Below are 20,647 nucleotides of genomic sequence, written 5' to 3' on the forward strand. Positions count from 1 at the left end.
AATTGCATAAACTGGGGAGTTACAATTAAAACCCCGGTGTTTTTTCCCATTAGTTATAATAAAAAAGTGTCAATATTTACATTAATTAGTGTGTGTTATATATACCACAATTGTCTACCAACACAATAACATTGGTAATATTTTAACAGCGTATTGTGTTTATTTTGATTTTGTTTTCTTGGGCATTTACATGTAAATTTGAACACCCATAGTTTTCGCAGGTACATTCGAAGATCAATGTATAATTACTTAACATGTTGAGGTTTTCGATAATATTTGTATAAAAATATAAGGGGGAAATGCTTTAAAATGTACATCCCACGTTTAAAAAAAAGGTGGGGTTATAAAAACGGTACCCAAACGTAAAGCCATTTATAAAAAATTGTGCAAAATCAAAAATCTATATCAAACTTTTAAAGACATTGGACACCATTGGTAATTACTCTACATAGTTGTTAGTATAAAAACTTACTGGTAACAAGCAGAGGATAGCTGTTGATAGTATAAAACATTGTGAGAAGCGGCTCCCTCTGAAGTAGGGATGTCTTAAAAAGAGCTAATTTCTCACTCAAATATTTGAACATAATAAAATACTTTTTAGGCATCTGAGAGCAAAACAAATTGTGCAACGAGGGTGTTTTTAGTTCCATTATTCTAGTGCAACTGCGATGACCAACTGAGCTCATTTTTTTTACAGGTTTCTAGTTACCACGTATTAGGTTTTATGCTAATAAGTAATTTTGAAGTAATTACCAAAAGTGTCATCTTTCTTTAAGAATGAATACTGGAGAAACAGTGACAAATGATAAAACTGCTAAAATGCACTTGCGTTGAATCCAGCGTTCTGGTAGATTCCAGTGTCCGGGTCGGGGTTGTTGGGGTTGTTGGGGTTGTTGGTTCCTCCACGGTGTAGCGGAGGGTACCCGGCCGCCTCCCGGTCCTCATCCAGTGCTGGACCCCACTCTGGACTCGGAGTCACGGAAAATTTGAGTCTCTGTAAAATGAACAACAAGTAATAATAATAATATGAATTTATAATGCGCATTTTTCCAGAAAACCGATCAAGACGCCTACACAAAATGAAAACATTATACAATAGAAAACGAAGAATAAACATAACATAATGAAACCCAACGAAAGTCTAAGTGAACAAGTGTGTTCTCAGTTCCCTCTTAAAGTTGTTGAGAGATGTTGTTTGGCGAAGTGAGACTGGGAGCTTATTCCAAAGGGCAGGAGCAGCTTTGGCGAAAGCACGGTCTCCGTAACGAATTGTTCTAGACCTTGGCTCTACCAGCAAGTGAGATCCAGCAGACCATAGAGCACGACTGCTGTGCTTGGTGGAGAATAGTTCACAAAGATACCGTCAGAGTCAGAGTTAGAACATGGCATGACGTTTCGGCCCTAGCAGAGTCTTTATACGAATTAAAGAAATTTTAGCCTAAGAGAAAAACTGTGCTATAATTATAGGGTTGAAAACTATTTTTTTGCAAGGATATTAATAACGACTTATAAGCTTTAAAGATGCTATGTCAGACTTTTGGCTGATTTGACCCAACATTTATTATTTAAAATTCATTAGGTATTTTGATGGGGGTCGAGAAAGTTACACGCTTTCATTTGAGCCATTGCTCGAAAAAGTCCGCCAATTGTTAGTAGCAGTGAAATAAAGTGCTCACAATTAGTTTTTGCCGGATCCCGACAATATATCACGTGACCAATTCTTATGTGTTTTATAAGAAACGTTTTAAATTTGTGTCATGGTTCCTGACCATTAAAAGTAAAAGTTAAACTTTTTCTCGTTAGAGCTGGTGATACTCTTTGAAATACCGTTCACTCAAAAAAAATCTATTTTTTCATGTTTGGGGCCAAAAATCTGACATAGCATCTTTAATAAGATTAGATTAGATAAGAATAGACTAGATTACATTATTTTTCAATGTTTTGTCCCAAAAATTCCTAATATTGTGATTTAGAAATTCAATTTCCACTGGAAAATGGGTACAAATCTAACATTAGATGTTAAATTTGCACCAGAAATAAAGAATATTCACTTTGGTTTTTAATACATTATTTTTTACCCATATACATGTGTGTATTATATTATATATTACTACATAGGCGTATAGATTACAAGAAACAGTAAATAGTCAATAATTACAGTAAACAGAATACAATATGTACGGGCATGCACAATGAACAAAAAATACCATTAAAAATTACTATAAATAAATATAGATACAAAACAATGGGAAACATTTGGTACTAAACATTGATTGCTTGATTGAATTTATTCTGATAACAAAACAGCAAGAACATTCCAAAAATACATACACAACTAGAGGAGAAAAACTGCACAAAATTATCCAAGGATAGCCCAAAAAGTCAATATCTTACTAATAGGATTATTTTCATTGGTGTCCTTACAAAAAACGGCAAAAACACAAACAATGTTGTACCAAAAACCTACCTCTACAAGACCGCCTTCCGCTTTGAATATCAGAAACCCAATTGCATACACAACAATGCAAAGGAGTGATGTGCCGGTCATAGCCCAACCAAGAATATTAGCCCATTCTGGGAACACATAATCACCGTACTGCGCAGGTGTGAACGTCAGAAATCCGAAAAATATCAGAACCTGTGAAAGAAGAAGCAGTGACAAAAACTCAATGCTGGCTCAGTGAGTTATTTTGGTGACATTGTTTTACTCATTTCTCAAAAACTACAGCCCCTCAGCAAGTAATATTTCAAGTATGCCCGTCCCGAAAGTCCCCTATTCGCAACAGTTTTAACAACATTTATTTCATACTGACTCAATTGAAATGTTTTCAACTCCTGAGAAATATTCGATGCAAAAACAAAGCTGTGACGTCAAAGTTCGTATCGCATTCGCATTTGCAGGAAATATGAACCGGGCTTTACACGAAAGGAACCGAGTCTAGTAACTTGCCTTCGTGACATCTGGAGTAATGAGGTACCACATAATCTTCCATACGAAGCTTGGTCTACTTCCAATCATGACACCAATCTCATCCAGGAACCTGTCCAATCCTGAAACATCAACACCATACGTATTTAGTATCCATCGGCATGTTGTTTGCACTTGCCGAGAGACCATAATTGGTGCGTTCGTTTAGCTTCCCTGGGTCGACCCAGGTCTGCCCCGGTACGTTCGACTAGCTTTGACGGGCCTCACCCGGGTCAGCCCTCAGTGCCCTGCTTGTGGAGTGGGTCACTTGGGTGACCTGAGGTGCATGCCGTCACCACGAGAGGGCGAGTGTGATCGTTCGTTTAGCTCTTGTCAGGGGCTCACCCGAGTGAGCACGCGGGGTAGACCCAGGGAAGCTAAACGAGGTGTAAATGAAAAATGCCTGGAAGAGTGGTTGAACGACAAAGATCGCGCGGTGTTTGAAGCTTGCGCAGGAGCTAACCTGCGCAACGGGATGAGATGTCCATTTTTAGCCCGTATAACCTTTTGCATGTCCGAAGGCGCATGATCGGTGCGCAACGGATTTTTGGTGGTTTGGTGATACCAAGGTCCAAGCAACACTGGCAAAAATAATGGCGCGATGATTACGCCTACTCCAAATTTTGAAGAAATGTGGTAAACACAACTGGCATAGGGTGCGTTCGTTTAGCTTCCCTGGGTCATCCCAGGTCTGCCCCGGTCACTTGGGGGCTGGCCCCAGGTAAACGACGTCACTACGAGAGCGGTGAGTGGTCGTTCGTTTAGCTCTTGTCAGGGGCTCACCCGAGTGAGCACCGCGGGGTAGACCCAGGGAAGCTAAACGAATGCACCCAATGTCACAGGGAAATACAGCATGGTATCCATCCTGGCAGCTCGAATTATTGCTCAACTAAACTCGATTTCCAAAGATTTTTAATAGTACATTAGTCAAGATGGCGCATAAGTGAAATGTCAAATTCACTCCGTTTGTGGGTTCACAATGTGAACCTAATAAAAGAAACTGTATGTGCACCTTTTCTGATCCTTTAAAAAGCGGGTATTTTAGCCTAAAACACCAACACATCACAGCAAAAGAATGATTGTGTTTTAGTTTCGTTTTTATGCCAAAGACACTCACTAGTAAGTGTCAAAACGGGAGGCAATTTTTGCTTGCGAAATTGGTCCTTTTGGTTGGTGAGCAATCAAGTCAATCAAATTTTGGGGGTATTAATTACCATAGATAAAGTCAAAGATTAGGATTTCAATAAGAGCCATAATCAATGGAGTGTATCCAGCAGAGTACCAGTCAAATAGAGTCATCACATAGATACCTCCCTGTAATATAACACAAAATAGTAGCATTAACATCATCAGAGATTAATCTATCACAAGATATTCACTTAGATATATTTGAGATCCATCTACTACAAGAGATTCACATAGATATATTAGATATATATCTATATACAAGATATTCATATAGGCCTAGAACTATCATATATTCATTTAAATCTATCAGATATCAGATATATATATTAACCTATCACAAGATATTCACGTAGATATATTTGAGAGCCATCTACTACAAGAGATTCACATAGATATATTAGATGTATCTATATACAAGATATTCATATAGGCCTAGAACTATCATATATTCATTTAAATCTATCAGATATCAGATATATATATTAACCTATCACAAGATATTCACGTAGATATATTTGAGATCCATCTACTACAAGAGATTCACTTAGATCTATTAGATGTATATCTATATACAAGATTTAATAGATGTTAAATTTGCATCGGGGATAAAGAATATTAATTTTTGGTTTTTACCCATATACACCGATGTGTGTAGCACTGTATACTCAGTACTTTCCCGAGTCCTGTGAAAAAAATCACAGGCATTTTACTCGGGTGGGATTCGAACCCACGACCTTTGCAATTCTAGAGCAGTGTCATACCAACTAGACCACCGAGATTGCCCGGTAGCTAGAGGCAGTTCGAATCCTACGTTTTAGCAGCGGGTACTGCAAACGATTTAATAGATGTTAAATTTGCATCGGGGATAAAGAATATTAATTTTTGGTTTTTACCCATACACCGATGTGTGTAGCACTGTATACTCAGTACTTTCCCGAGTCCTGTGAAAAAGGAGATCCATTAACACGAGATATTCACATAGTTCTATATCAGAGACATATTTAACACAATATATCCAAATAGATCAATCAGAGATCTATTTACCACAAGAAAATTACAAAGTTGTATATCAGAGATCTATAACACAATATATTCAAATAGATCGAATCATAGTGTAAATTACCCCCAAGATATTCGCATAGACCTATATCAGAGATCTATAACACAATATATTCAAATGATTATGAATAGATATGATTGATTGATTGATTGAATTTATTCAGATAAAAACATGTCAAAAATACATACACAACAACGGGAGAAAAGACAATGAAATAAGAGAATTCAAAATAGAACACAAGAGAAAAATACAGCACCAAATCTTATCAAAGGATAACCCCAAAAGAAAAATCAATATCATAGGCTTATTTTCATTAGAGTCCTTACAAAAAAAACTGCAAAAACCTCAAAAAGAAATGGAAGTACCAACAACAGACAAACCTAGACGAGGGCAAAGGGAAGAAACATGGAAAATAAAGCAGGAAAACATAACAGATATTCACATAAATCTATCAGAGATAACACTTATTTATCAGAGATCCATTTACTAAAAGATATATCAGAGATTCATTAACCACAAGATATTCACAAATATATAGATCTATCAGATATCCATTTACCCCAATATATTCTCATCGATCTAAATCAGCTATCCATTTACCACAAGATATTTACACAGCGGAGATCCATTTACAACAAGATATTCACTAAAAATTCGTCCATGTGCTTAAACATTGAATGTTCAATAATACTTTTGATTTGAAAACATTAGGGTTGGGGATAGAGGTTCAAGGAACACGTTGCATTGTATCGGTCGAGTTGGTTTTTAAAAACGTTTGAAACCGTTTCTTAGATAATTTAAAAGTAGAGTATAACGATCCACACAAACATGCCTCGAAATTGCACGGTGTTCCTTTTACGTCGCGAAGAAACACGGTCGGCCATTTTGACTCCACAAAATGGCCGACCGTGTTAGTTCGCGACGTAAAAGGAAAACCACGCAATTTCGAAGCATACTTGTGTGGACCATTATATTCTACTTTTAAAATATCTTTCTAACCATTTGAATTTCATAACAAACGGTTTCAAACACTTTTCATAGACCAACTCGTCCTATCCAAGGCAACGAGTTACTTTATTATTTATAGATTCTTAATGATCGTTACCTGTGTAGTGAAAGGCAATCCAAGCAGCAGCATAATCAAACAAACGGTGAATATGACGAAGGTTTTCTTCTTCCTAATCCATGGGAAGAAGCCTGCCATTTCATCCATGGTCGCAGTTACGACCGTCTCCAAGGTAACAAACTGCAAAAATAGTATAAAAACTCCAATACTTTCATTCAAAATGATATTAATTCAAGCAAAGGGACGATCGATAATATTCAGACCGATCCGACGCGCACCGGGCGCACAAGTTAGTGTTGAGCACCGCGCGCCATTGCTGGGGTGTTTTTTTAGCACAAAGACATGAGGAAATCATGTTTCTTTTCACTCTTCATGAAAATTAAATGTTTTCCTCAACGAATAACACAATTTCCTTAACAGGACATCATGATGTACCAATGTAGATCACTGACCACAAATATTTGCAACAAAATAGAAGCCGGATCATCTTGAAAAGGGTGCTTGTCTTTGGCGAGTTAGGGGTCAAAGACGCAGAACTGCAACATAGTCGCTAAAATGCATAACATCGGCGAGGTATTTTGTCAGAAATTCAGTATTTTACTTGCTGCTTAATTAAAAAAAAATTATCGAGAACGTAGTACGTTGTTATACCAAGTAGCCACATCAAGGAAATTTCAAAGATAGTCGAGGAAGACTTTCAATTCCCATAAAAAGTGAAAAGGAAAACGATTTTCTCGTGTCTTTGTGCACAAACTAGGCGCCTGGATTGATCTTATGTTGGTAAAGTTAACTGTCACAATACAAATAACTTCATTAAAGTTTCAATGCATATTTATTAACTGCATCCGTCTACAAACAGTGACACATGCAATTGAGTATTAAGGAACTGCTCATTGTGGATCGGATTGACCACGTGATAAATCAGTAGGACTATACTATCATAATCACCTCTAAAGCATTTGCAGCAACTGGGCCAAAATGCTGGAACCATCTTCCTCAATCTTTTCGATTTGTCAATGTCCTTCGGATGGGACGTAAAACCGTTGGTCCCATGTGTTGTGAATAGCATGTAAAAGAACCCAGTACACTTATCGAAAGAGAAGGGGTTTGCCCCTGTGTTCCTGGCTGTGGCTGCTGTAAGCGCCGTAGCCACTTGTAAACCCTTAGGAGGTGCAAAATAATTGAGTCTCAGAATTCATCACTACAATAACATATCTTTCTGAAATTTTGTATATACTCAGCGCCTTGAGTACCTCGTTTGGTATCGTGCACTATAAAGACTTCGATATTATAAATTGAGAACCCATCCCTGTCAGAAGTTACGCTTATTTGAAATAATTTTAGTAAATCGTTGTTTGGAAATATATATAATAATATGTCTAGTTTAGTACTCGTAATTCTTTTTGGGGGCAAAAGAGCTTTGTATCAAATTTGTAAAAAGCGCTACATAAAAACGGTTATTATTATACTTATTATAATATAATAATTTGATAAAAGTCGAGTAAGCGTGGTAATAACTCACCTGGCTGTCAAGTCCCAGTGTTATCAACATAAAGAAGAAAATGAAAGACCAGAGTTGAGGAACTACAGGTAGCCTTGATATCGCCTCAGGGTACGCGACGAAGGCTAATCCAGGACCTATCGAAAAGACACATTGTCAATATAGCAAAGTTGGAGACTTTGGAACGCTAGGTGGTGGCAGATTTACCAGGTAAGTTTCCATTGCTCAATATTGGGTTTATTGCTTTGTGTTCCACATTGGAGTTCCTTTATATACAAGAGCCTAGTGTCTTACGGTTTAATGCCATTATAAGAGGGTTACATGTTATGCATTGGAGAGGCCCGCACGTGTTCTTGCTCACGCATGCGCCGTGGGCGGAGCCTAAAGGATCAGTTTATATAACTGACATACAGATCCTTGTCATTTGATTGGTGGAACTTACTTCATGTGACATTCACTATTACTCCCATCCGCACCAGCGATCAAAAAGACCTATTCGCCCATGGGGAGTAGCATTTCCCAATCAACAGTTAGGATCATCCTTGTTCCCAATATTTTGTAGTACAGCGCCGCTGCTTGAACAAAGTAGCACCTGTCCAAATAGGGTTGTGAACCAATTGCTATTAAATTTGTGCATTGTTGCCGCTACGCGGCGCTATATGATTTAAAATACATCAAATGACAAGGATCTATATGTCAGGTATATAAAACAAACATTAAGTGGCTTTAATTTGTGAAATGGAACAGTCCAAATTTTACCTTGCGATAATATTCCTCCCATTCCACTCTGAGCCACTCAATATTTGTATACTATACCAGAGCCTATCTGGTTGTTAGTTCTATATTGGGTTTATTTCTGCAAGGGATTCCACACTTTTTGTTCGCATTGTTTTAAAGCGGTTTGTCAATGCCTTCCAAGGGAGACATAGTCCAATCTAAACTACAAATGTAGTCTAATAATTTAATGTATTTTAATACATAAAAGTGCACCACATACAATTATCTCAGCACACGTACACAGTGACAATTAAAAGTTAAAAGGTAAAAAGTTAACAAAGAGTAACAAATTAGAGTAAAACAACGGCTACCATAATAAGATTGAAACAAATGAGATTTAACCAATAACTTAAAGGATTCATAGCTGTGGGCTGCACGAATGTTTCATGGAAGACATTGTTACTTTTAGTTTCCAAACATTTCGCATCTTATTTGCTGCCAAGTGTATACATTGTTGTATAAAAAAGTTCAGTTTGTCAAGTTTTGAGTGGTAATGATTTTGGATGCAATTATAACTTACCTGCGTTTATAGCTTTGTCGATAGGTACCCCTGCATCACATGCCATGAATCCAATTACAGAAAAGACGACAAATCCAGCGAAGACACTGGTCAAACCACCACTGACTATCACAACAGTCGCATCCCTGTAAGAAATATACGCATTATTTACTTCATCATATTGAATTAAGCCACTTAAAGACACTGGACACTATTGGTAATTGCCAAAGACCAGTCTTCTCGCTTAGTGTATCTCAACATATGCACAAAATAACAAACCTGTGAAAATTTGAACTCAATTATTATTATTATTAATGGTTTATTTTAATCTGAATAAAAAACAACCAAAAGGTTGACAACATTCAAATTTACAAAGTTTTTACAGAATTAAGAAAAATGGAATTAACAATAAACAGGCAAAATCTATACATAAATACACAAACATTTTTAAAAAAAAAAACATTAACTAGCAGAAACACGCCATAAAAATGGCAAAGACATACATAAAAAAAAACAGACAAAAAGTTTAAAATTTGCCAAGCAGCCCCAAACACTATTTCAATATTCTAGCTAATGAGGGTAGCGTGGCTTTACTATAGCGCTCAGTTTTGCATTTAGGTATTTGAAAGCTAGTAGTTGAGGCTGCTCTGAGATGCATGTTAGTGGTGTTAGATCTGGCAAGAGGTAGTAAGTGACACAATTTTTGAGAACAACGAAGACTATTACCAAAGTAAGCAACAGATTATGGGTCTAGATTCTAAAGTGGGAATATTAAGACTAGTCAGAGCATGTGAGTAGGAAATGTATCCATAGCCTAAAATAATACGACTGGCTCGTTTCTGCACACGCTCTAAAGAGATATTTTGCTCCTTGCTTATTGAAGTGTGCCATACTTGGCAGGCATACTCAAGAACTGGTCTTATGTAACAAATGTAAACCGCAAGTATGTCCAAAAACAGGAACCTTAGCTTTCTTAAGAATACATAGAGTGTAAAGTCTGCGAGAAGCTTTAGAAATAATGTCAGTAATATGCAAGTTCCATTTAAGGTCACTCTGAATGGTTACTCCCAGTAATTTCAAATGAGACACCTGACTTAAGTTACTCGAGTTAATGATAAGTTGTGAAGCAGGTACTTGGTGCTTTAAGAAACTAATTACCATACTCTTACACTTGGAAGGCTTAGGTAACACATCATTATCCTTACACCAAATAGTAAAGTTGTTAAGGTGAGTTTGCAATTTTTCCTGTTGCCCATGTTGGATAGTTTCGTCGTCGAAGTTGCGAGATAATAATGGAAGAAAAAACACCCTTGTCACACGAAGTTGTGTGCTTGGAGATGCTTAATTTCGGGACCTCAGTCTCGAAATCAACTTCAAAATGTTTGTGGAAAATAACTTCTTTCTCGAAAACTACGTTACTTCAGAGTGAGCCGTTTTTCACAATGTTTCATACTATCAACAGCTCTCAATTGCTCGTTACATGCTAACAAATATTTTGAGTAATTACCAATAGTGTCCAATGGCTTTAAGCCACTTAAAGTCTTCTCACTTGGTGTATCTCAACATACGCACAAAATAACAAACCTGTGAACGTTTGGATTCAATTGGTCATCGAAGTTGCAAGAAAAACACCCTTGTTGTGACAAATTTGGCTGCTTTCAGGTGCCTAAAATGGGTATCAGACCGGAAGTCTTTGAATATTATTTGAGTGAGAAATTACCTCCAAGTTCTCAAAACTCCGTCACTTCAGAGGGAACCGTTTCTCACAATGTGTTAAACTATCAACAGCTCTTCATTGCTCATTACCAAGTAAGTATTTATACTTACAACTGTTTTGAGTAATTATCAACAGTGTCCAGTGCAATTTAAAATATACAAGTAATGCATTCCACTGACCTGAAGATGTTATTGTGGAACTTATTGTAGCTCGATAAGGTATGCAAACCACCCCATCCAACGCCGAATGAAAACGCAACCTGATTGGCTGCCGCTCTCCATACCTGTATAATGACGTCATCAAATGAATATTCATAAGAGGGTCATCCAACAGAGCGGGAAAAGGTAGATTAGATTACACAAGATTTATTTATTCACCATGTAAACATGAAATGTGTTTTCTCTGTCGTAAAAACATATAAATCATATAAATATATACACGAACAAGAGTAGGTAACCAAAAACAGGTATACTATAAACAAACAAGTCACAGAACCCCTTCTACAAAATAAAAACTCAGGTATACACCGCTAAAACTCTTGTTTAAATTTTGGAAAGTATAAAACACATGTTTATTTGAGTTCACACTTACAATTCCATACAACTGCTTTACATTACTAAACGTACATATGCAACTTCTCTGCTCATTACACAATGTTTAAAGGAACGTTACAGAAAATTGGTAAGAAACAAAAATCATGAAGATCACAGATTTACATAAAACTTACACGGTCTAGTGATGATGATAGTATAAAACATCCCTTGAAATATTTCTGTCTGAAATGTCATATTTGATGAGAAATAAATTATCTAACCTCGCTTTGGAGTTTATCGCTCAGTTTCATTCATTTTTATTTTGGCATCAAAGCAATGCAAAATTTGTAATCGGTTTTTCACTATTCCCTCGTGACCCGGATGGCCGATCGATCTCAAATTTCTACAGGTTTGTCAGTTTATGTATATGGTGGATTACATAAAGTGCTTACACTACCAACAACTGTTTCGTAAGCAAAAACCAATTCTGTAATGTTCCTTTAAGGGTTGTAAAAACACATTTTAACATCATTTGAGTGGGGTGCCCTCTCGTCTGCTAATGGTCAAAAGACGGTAGCTTATTGGGCTGGTCATGTGTGCTGTGCGTACAACTTTTCCATTTTAGTTTTACATCTAAAATTAAAGATGGCGGCTTGATGACGTCATCAATGCATAAGGTTTACTGAGGCTCGGATTAACTCACGGCAACATTCAATAGCATGGTTTGGGTTGGTTGTTTGTTGGTTTGTTGGTTGGTTTGTTTGGTTGTGTTTGTAGCATGTCTGTGTAAAGAAACCAGCTCGGGTCTGAGCCTGCATGATACTTGGTTCCTTGTGGCTGCTGTATGCGCCGTAGCACCTTGTAAACCCTTATAAGTGCTACATAATTGGGTCTCAGAATTCACCACTGCAATAACCTCTCCCTCTCTCTGAGAGTTTGTATATACTCAGCGCTTTGAGTACCTTGTTTAGTGTATAGATGCGCTATACAAGACGTCGATATTATTATTATTATATTAATTTGAATTGAAGATTCTCTGCTCACCTGAATATCAAGAAGTTTATCAAACTGTGGTGTAATGAAGTAGAGAATACCATTGACTGCACCAGGCTGCAGGGCACCAACGATCAGTAGAGTCAGTAGACCTAGATAGGGGAATGTAGCTGTAAAGTATACAACCTGGTGACAAAAACAAAAATGTAGCATCATGATATCAACTTGTTGTTGTGCTCTCTGTCCTTCTCACTTTATTGGCCTTTGTTGTTGTTACATCACCCCTTTCACACAAGAGCTATTTAGCAAGGGTCCCTTGCTAAATTGTACAAAATGTACCTCTCGTGTGAAAGGATATTTTGTCCACTGTCCAAAGTTCTCTTGCAAAATCTTGTCAAACATTGGTACATTTTACAACAGGCTTAAATTAAACAAGGGACCCTAGTTAAATTACTGTCATGTGAATAGCACTTTAATGTCTATAGAAACAGAAGTCAGAACGGGGACCTACACACAAATAGAGCGTTAGGGTCCCGGTATAGAATTGCCATCCTCTGAAATATTCATGATTTGTTTTAAAGACAATGGACACTATTGGTAATTGTCAAAGACCAGTATTCTCACTTGGTGTATCTTAACATATGCATAAAAAAACAAACCTGTGAAAATTTTAGCTCGATTGGTCGTCGGAGGTCCGATATAACTATGAAAGAAAAAACACCCGCGTCACACGGAGTTGTGTGCTTTCAGATGCTTGATTTCGAGACCCCAAATTCTAAATGTGAGGTCTTGAAATTAAATTCGTGGAAAATTACTTCTTTCTCAAAAACTACGTCACTGCAGAGGAAGCCATTTCTCAGAATTTATAATACTACCAACAGCTCTCCATTACTCGTTAACAAGTATGGTTTTATGCTGATAATTATTTTGAGCAATTACCAATAGTGTCCACTGCATTTAAAAGGTTCCCTTTTTAGAAGAACAAACATTCCCATTGACAGTGGTAATTTTGAAGTACAGAAAACAAAAAGTGCGTCCTGGTTGGGTGAAGGTCCAACATTGGAGCTGTTGCGCTGTTGCGTTTTACTTTTGTTCGATTTCCCCATGCTCCAAAGGATTCAGATTCAGGTTAAAGTATATTCAAAACAACAACACAATAAAGTTTTAAAACATACAGAAGTTAAGCACTTTACAACTAATGACTATAATGTGAAATTCCCAAAAAGGGAACTCATTAAATTATTGTGTCAAGGATAACTCTGTATTTATAAAGTGTTTTGTAAGTCAACTTTATATTTTTGTATTATTGTCATTGCTTTTCAGCATGTTTGCAAAGTGAGGAGTTGATTTATATTTTAATAAATATATCCTCCGTGAAAAAACATAATTAAAAATAACAATTTACTTTATATTTATCAGAAGGAATATGCATTGAGTAAGGTCGAGGTAGGCATTCATTTAGTTTTGTTTACCTTGCCTGATGACTTGACGCCTTTGCTTATGCAAACGAAGACTACGATCCAAACAAGGAGGAAACACAGCAGTATCTCCCATTGAATTGTACCTACGTGATCAATTGAGCCGGAAAGCTGCAACACTCGCCGTCTACAAAACACAATTAGCACATTCAAATTTTATCCTTGAACGAAAAAGCATGGACTTTTAAAGACCTGTGGACCTTTGGTAATTGTCAAAGACCGGTCTTCTCACTTGGTATATCTCAACATATGCATAATATAACAAACCTGTAAACATTTGAGCTCAATTGGTTGTTAAAGTTGCGAGATGGTACGGGGGAAAAAACCTTGTCACACGAAGTTGTGTGCTTTCAGATGCTTGATTTCGAGACCTCAAAATCTAATTCTGAGGTCTCGAAATCAAATTTGGCGAAAATTACTTCTTTCTCTAAAACTACTTTACTTTGCCAAAGATCAGTCTTCTCACTTGGTGTATCTCAACATATGGATAAAATAACAAATCTGTGAAAATTTAGACTCAATTGGTCATCGATATTAAAATTGAAAGACATTAATGAAAGAAAAACACCCTTGTTGCACAAAATCGTGTAGCATTCAGATGTCTAAAAAGGCTTCAGGCCCGAAGTCTTTTAATATCTGAGTGAGAAATTATCTCTTTCTAAAAAACTACGTTACTTCAGAGAGAGCCGTTTTTCACAAAGTTGTTTAATTCCAACAGCTCTCCGATACTGGTGAACAGTAACTAATTTGAGTAAATAAAAATAGTGGCCAGTGCCTTTAAATGATTGTTTAAATCATGATCAATAAGATATTAATCTTCCAAGATGGTGATATTTGGATTCAAATTTAATACATACTCAAAGTATTCTTCGCTGGAAAAGATTGTACTCTCTCGCTGTGTGTAGTTTGGGTTAAGGGGGCACGTCTTCACTTTCCCCGTCTGTTGGTTACCCTCGAAACAAGCATCTGTGTTGAAAGTATGATTGCATCCTAACCATGGTAAGGGATTTAAGAATGATGCAAACATGTAGTAGACAGCGTACGAGATGATGATGTTGTAGTACAGACAGAAGTAGGCGGAAATCAACACCATGCCAATGCCAAGACCTATACAAAGTTATAAGATTAAACAAAAACTGCTTAAAGGCAGTGGACACTATTGGTAATTACTCAAAATAATTATTAGCATAAAACCTTACTGGGTAATGAGTAATGGGGAGAATTGATAGTATAAAACATTGTGAGAAACGGCTCCCTCTGAAGTGGAGTAGTTTTCGATAAAAGAAGAAATGTTCCACGAATTTGATTTCGAGACCTCAGATTTAGAACTTGAGGTCTCGAAATCAAGCATCTGAAAGCACACAACAAGGTGTGACAAGGGTGTTTTTTCTTTCATCATTATCTCGCAACTTCGACGACCGATTGAGCTCAAATTTTCACAGGTTTGTTAGTTTATGCATATGTTGAGATACACCAAGTGAGACGACTGGTCTTTGACAATTACCAATAGTGTCCAGTGTCTTTAACTTTCTGAATAGGCCTAAATTTTAGCGGAGAGCCTCTCGACAGGAACTGTGTTTCTTTTAGGCAATCCTTCGGGTTCCAGCTGTGTCTTTTTCTTCACTGTATTTTAATTGCTCTTTGTTTGCTTTTTTTTCCTTCAATGTTTTTTACCTAGTGTATTTCTCTGTTATATTTTTCAATGTTTTTAACTTAATTAATGTGCACTTTTTATTCCCGAGAAATTAAATAAATATAAATATAAATTGAAATTGAAATTGAAATCACCATCTGACTAACAGCTGCAACCACAGCTAAGAAAAAAATTGAGTTGAGTGCCAGCCACAATAGTGTAAACATTATTGAATATTAGCTGGTTACCTGTTTTTGCTTAGCAAGATTTTCCTATGCTTAGCAGGTCGTCTCTGTGAGAGGATTTAACACTACACATTCCTCTGAATACTGGTGAGATTTCAATATCAAAATGCAGAATTTTTTAATGACTTCTTTTTGAAATTATGGTGTTTGAAGTTAAAGGGATGTTACAGAACTGGTAAGAAACAAAAATCGTGAAGATCACAGATTTACATAAAACTTACACGGTAAGTGATGATAATGAGAGAAAACATCCCTTGAAATGTTTCTGTCTGAAATGTCATATTTGATGAGAAATGATCTAATATCGCGTTTGGTGTTTATCGTTCAGTGAGCGTTTTATTAATTTTTGTTTTGGCATCGATGCAATGGAAAATTTGAAATCGTTTTTCATTATTCTCTCGAGAACCAGATGGCCGATTCGATCTCAAACTTCTACAGGTTTGTCAGTTTATGTTTATGATGGATTACATAAAGCGCTTACGCTGCCAGCAACTGTTTTGTTAGCAAAAACCAATTCAGTAATGCTCCTTGTTATTTCACCTATTGACAATTCACATTTATTATAGGAATGAGTGATGCTCAACATACCTTTGAAGAGTGGAGACATGCGCCATATTGAAATACATCCCAGACTACTAAACTGTCCAAAAGACATCTCCAGAAACATCAGTGGATAGCCAACTACTATCAACATGAACAGATATGGGAACAAAAACGCACCTATGAAAAAAAGCAAACAAGGATATTTTATTATTCACAGGAAAGGAATAGCTGCTCTTCTGAAAATAAACAAATTACTGCTCCTGCAAATAACCAATAATATAGATGTTCTTGAAAGTCAAAGTAGCTCTTTTGGAAATATGTAATAGCTACTCTTGACAATAAAAGTCATTGCTTTTTTGGAAATAAACAAATAACTGCTCTTGAAAATTTAAGTAGTTCTTTTAGAAATATAAAATAGCTGCTCCTTAAAAAAGAATATTACATCTAAAAATTAGAAGTAACTTCTCTTTTGAAAATAAACAAATTACTGCTCCTGAAATTAACAATAATATAGCTGCTCTTGAAAATAAAAGTAGCTCTTTTTGGACTACAAAAGAAAAATACATATATAGCAGCCCTTGAAACTATAATATAGCTACATGCTCTTGGAAATAAAAACAGCTGTTCTTAAAAATAGAAAACTAGCTGCTTTTTTCTACCATCATTATCTTCAAACTGTGTAAGTTTAATGTAAATCTGTGGACAATGTGTTTTTGTCCAACAAAAAGTACATAAACCCGGTTCCAATGGTTTGGGGTAATTCATATTCGGAGAAACATATAAATGGAAATTGGGGGAACAAAGAAAGAAAAGTTCACCCAGCAGTGACCTATATAGTCTTGGTTCCAAGACCATTGGTGTTGCGCGGTCACACACAACCAACGTTCCGATCTATGCACGGCAAAAACTGTACACGCTTGTAATGAACGAACGCTAGCGGACGCTCTGTTTCTCTGATTTAGATCTCACCATGTCTAGAGTCTGTGCTCACCAAGGTCTTGGACATTTGCAAATTGAAGGCGTGGCCAGACTATGTAAATGACTTTTAATGTATGCAATATTCATATCACGTGACGAGTTGAAGATGACTATTCAAACTAGATCGAGTCAAAGGTCAATGATCGGCGCTCTATTTTTAATAATCTTTGCTCAAAGTGATTCCGTGGTCATTAGGCCTATTAAAAGGAACACAGTGAAATTTCAAGTATAGACTACCTATTCAGATTATGGATACGTGACGATTTGAAATCGTAAATAATGGTCAAAATCGAACGTAAGATTAGCATTCAGAGAGTCCGTGTAACGGACGCTTGTACGGCCGCACGGTGTGGGGCAATCGGAACGTAAGCCTTGTGGAATATCACGTACCGCCCATGCCGTGTCTCGTGGGGGTTGGAGGTGTTAAATCCCGGGCGCTATAACTCCCAGCTTGCGGGTGTCTAGTCCGTTGTTTCTTATGATCGCAACGTTCCAATTGCTCCATTTTGTTTCATGGCCCCCTAATTTCTTTTTGTTATGAGTTTTCAGGTAATTTTGATGATGTCAAAACGTAGGAATACCGCATTTTGTTATATTGACATCGTTGTGTGAGTAGCTTAAACAAATTATGAGAATTTTTTATAAAAGGTTGAAATAAAAATAATGGTAAAACAAAATTCCCTCAAAGCATAATTTTGTCAAACAAAGTATTATTTTTGAATTCTGTGAATGAAGAGTTATTTTTAAGGTAATGATTAAATTGGGCAACTAGTGGAATTTATGACCCGACTATAGTCGCAGCTACACAGCTCCGCGCTCTGCTTACATTCCAAGATCTGCTTACGTTCCTTCAAGTTACGCTATAATATCAAAAGGTACGCTTTCAATCCCGAGTCAAGCTATGCTTACGTTCCAAGATCTGCAGCTACGCTTACGTTTCCAAATACGTTCTCAAAAGGACGCTTTTGAATCACTCAACATTTCCTTCCCCCAAGATTAAACAACTTTCACTGTGAATAATACTACAGGACCCACCAGTTATCTGTTTGGCAGAAAATACTGTGTAAAATTTCTTAACTATCCAAAAATTTAGTTGGGCACCAGCCACAAGTCTACAACATTTCAAATGTAATTAAACATTGGCTGGTAACCAGTTTCTGCTTAGCAATACTACTTTGTGCTAACTAAGCAAATTGTTGTGCCAATACAGGCTTCATGAAATTGGGCCCTGGCACGTCGGGAGCATAACGCCACGATCGCATTTCAAACTGGGTCCTCAAACTGCACCATGGCAATGCAGAAGTCTGGATCTGGATATTAATAGAAAGGTTTGGGGTGTTACCGCAAACCTTTCTATATCGTATTTCCACCATGCAAAGTTTCAAATCCTACGGATCTGGATATTATTATACTCCGATAAAAACGTATACCCACACACACATGCAGAGTATAGCAAAAGTCATGCAACGCACTTACTGCATGCATTGTACACTGCGTGCACAACACTGATTGTTATTCACGAGCCAACCGCAACGCAGCCTCTGATTGGCTCCACCGGACTCCACCCAGTCGCACTGTGTACAAGTGCATCGACATTTTCTGCCATTGAATATCAAAACAACGTTCAAATGCTTGGTGTGAATAAACGAGTAAGGCCAGAGGTATGGGATTGTTGAGTCTGCTTTGACAAACTTTGAAATTTTAATAATGCATTGTTCGGCCCTGGTTACGTTTAGAGGCCTATGCAAAAATGAGTATGCCTAAAAATGCGTGCACAATGAGAGCAAATTTTGGCAGCAATACATACGACTATAACAATTCAATGTGTTTAGTAGTGTATGAATGCATCCACTCCATATGTATTTTTGTACATATTTTGTTGAATATCACACAAGTTCAATAAGATGGAACTACAAGTAGGCCTAAAAGTAGAAACTACACACAAAAAGCAAACTTGAGGGTACAGCCATGTGTACATCTCTTATGTGTGAGTGTCGACTCTGAAAACAGCCAGTGTGGTCTCGACGTTTCGAACAGAGTACTCTGCCCGTCTTCAGATTTATTTAAAGCTTCTTCGTAAGATCTTATTTGTCAACACAATTTAAAGCTTCAAACAATACTGTTCAAGATCAAATCACTCTGATAGGAGCATTCGGTTTTCATACGAGAAAAAAAAGTGTTTTTTTAAACCTTCAAATGCAGGGCTAAATTTCATAAAGTTGTTTACCCGTAAGCAACTGTAGCAGAAAAATGTGCGTAAGCATAAAGCGTATTTCACCACGAATTAAAGCCACTCAATATTTGTTTTATATAACTTCTTTATCAAAATGGCCACCCGACACATTTTTAAAGACAACTGGCATGGCTGTGCTTTTAAAACAACCTGTATCCGGTTTAGGCCTCAAAGGAACATATCGCTTTCTCCATTGCAAGGACGTTCGTCCACCAATTTCAGTATTCACTCCTGTGACCATGTGGCCTATTATACTCGTCAAGTCAAGGCTCTCCTTTCAATTCTTTTGTAAACACACTACACAAAAAGCACGTAAGAATTATTTGTATAGACTATGACCTCAAGGTCGCCAAGTGTTCCCACTTGGTGTATCCCAACATATGCACAAAACAACAAACCTGTGAAAATTTGAACTCCTTGGTCGTCGAAGTTGCGAGATAATAATGGAAGAAAAAACACTTAACTGTTACACGAAGTTGCGTGCTTTCAGGTGCTTGATTTCAGGACATCAAAACCTAATTCTGGGGTCTTGAAATCAAATTCGTGGAAAATTACTTCTTTCTCGAAAACTACGTCATCAGAGGGAGCCGTTTCTCACAATGTGTTATACTATCAACAGCTCTCCATTGCTTGTCACCAAGTAAAGTGTTATGCTAACAATTATTTTGAGTAGCCTTAACTACCTATAGTGTCCACTGCTTTTAAGTCCTAAGATTAATCCTATAAGTTAGGAAGAGATTTGTTAAATCAACGGCAGTGTCTTAAAAAAAAAACATAGTTTCAGACAACATTTGGTTGTTCTATAAAGCAAGACTAAACATAGTTTACCTCCTCCATTGGAGTAACACACGTATGGGAATCTCCACACATTGCCCAATCCAATGGAATAACCCATAGTGGATAGGATGAAGTCGAATTTCCCAGTCCATTTCCCACGCTTTTCAACATCGTCATTTTCATTCCCCATCTTGTCTGCCGATATAACCGTTACTTTCAAGCGGTTACCAGATCGCTGTGTGTTACCACTCGTTACTGCTTGGTGTATGAGGTTTTGTCATAAATGGATTTGATTTTCTATAACCGTGGTAGAAGTTAAACTTTTGAGGCATGCTCACTAGACCATTGGCGCAACAATGGGTCAAAATTGTTATTCTGAACTTGTCCTTGTGCTTTAGAGCACACCATGCCAGTAAAAACCCTTTCAAAAAGGCCACCACGAACTCCTGTCTGTGTCT

General features: G+C 37.0%; 1 protein-coding gene and 1 non-coding gene across 2 annotated transcripts; both read right to left on the reverse strand.

Moving 5' to 3' along the window:
• Window positions 1-690: 690 nt before the first annotated feature.
• On the reverse strand, window positions 691-20,516 carry LOC117293274 (sodium- and chloride-dependent glycine transporter 1-like). Its single transcript, XM_033775509.1, has 13 exons — window positions 20,241-20,516; window positions 16,247-16,378; window positions 14,638-14,887; window positions 13,775-13,907; window positions 12,354-12,488; window positions 10,956-11,059; window positions 9,081-9,205; window positions 7,805-7,920; window positions 6,322-6,462; window positions 4,183-4,282; window positions 2,951-3,051; window positions 2,468-2,638; window positions 691-994 (listed from the first exon to the last, which is right to left on the reverse strand). The coding sequence occupies exons 1-13, from the start codon at window positions 20,377-20,379 to the stop codon at window positions 815-817; spliced, it is 1,827 nt and encodes a 608-aa protein (XP_033631400.1). The 5' UTR covers window positions 20,380-20,516; the 3' UTR covers window positions 691-814.
• Window positions 4,863-4,935, reverse strand: Trnas-aga. The gene has a single exon. It is a non-coding gene; the product is annotated as a tRNA-Ser (tRNA).
• Window positions 20,517-20,647: the final 131 nt, after the last annotated feature.

Source organism: Asterias rubens, chromosome 8, assembly GCF_902459465.1.
Source record: "Asterias rubens chromosome 8, eAstRub1.3, whole genome shotgun sequence".
Taxonomy (NCBI): Eukaryota; Metazoa; Echinodermata; class Asteroidea; order Forcipulatida; family Asteriidae; genus Asterias; species Asterias rubens.

Coding starts and splice junctions, on each gene's coding strand:
- LOC117293274 (XM_033775509.1), bottom strand. CDS start 20,379: ATGGGGAATGAAAATGACGATGTTGAAAAGCGTGGGAAATGGACTGGG. Junction 13,908..14,637: donor TCCAGCGAAGAATACTTTGA/GTATGTATTAAA, acceptor TGTGTTTTGTAG/ACGGCGAGTGTTGCAGCTTT. Junction 3,052..4,182: donor AATCTTTGACTTTATCTATG/GTAATTAATACC, acceptor TTGATGTTTCAG/GATTGGACAGGTTCCTGGAT.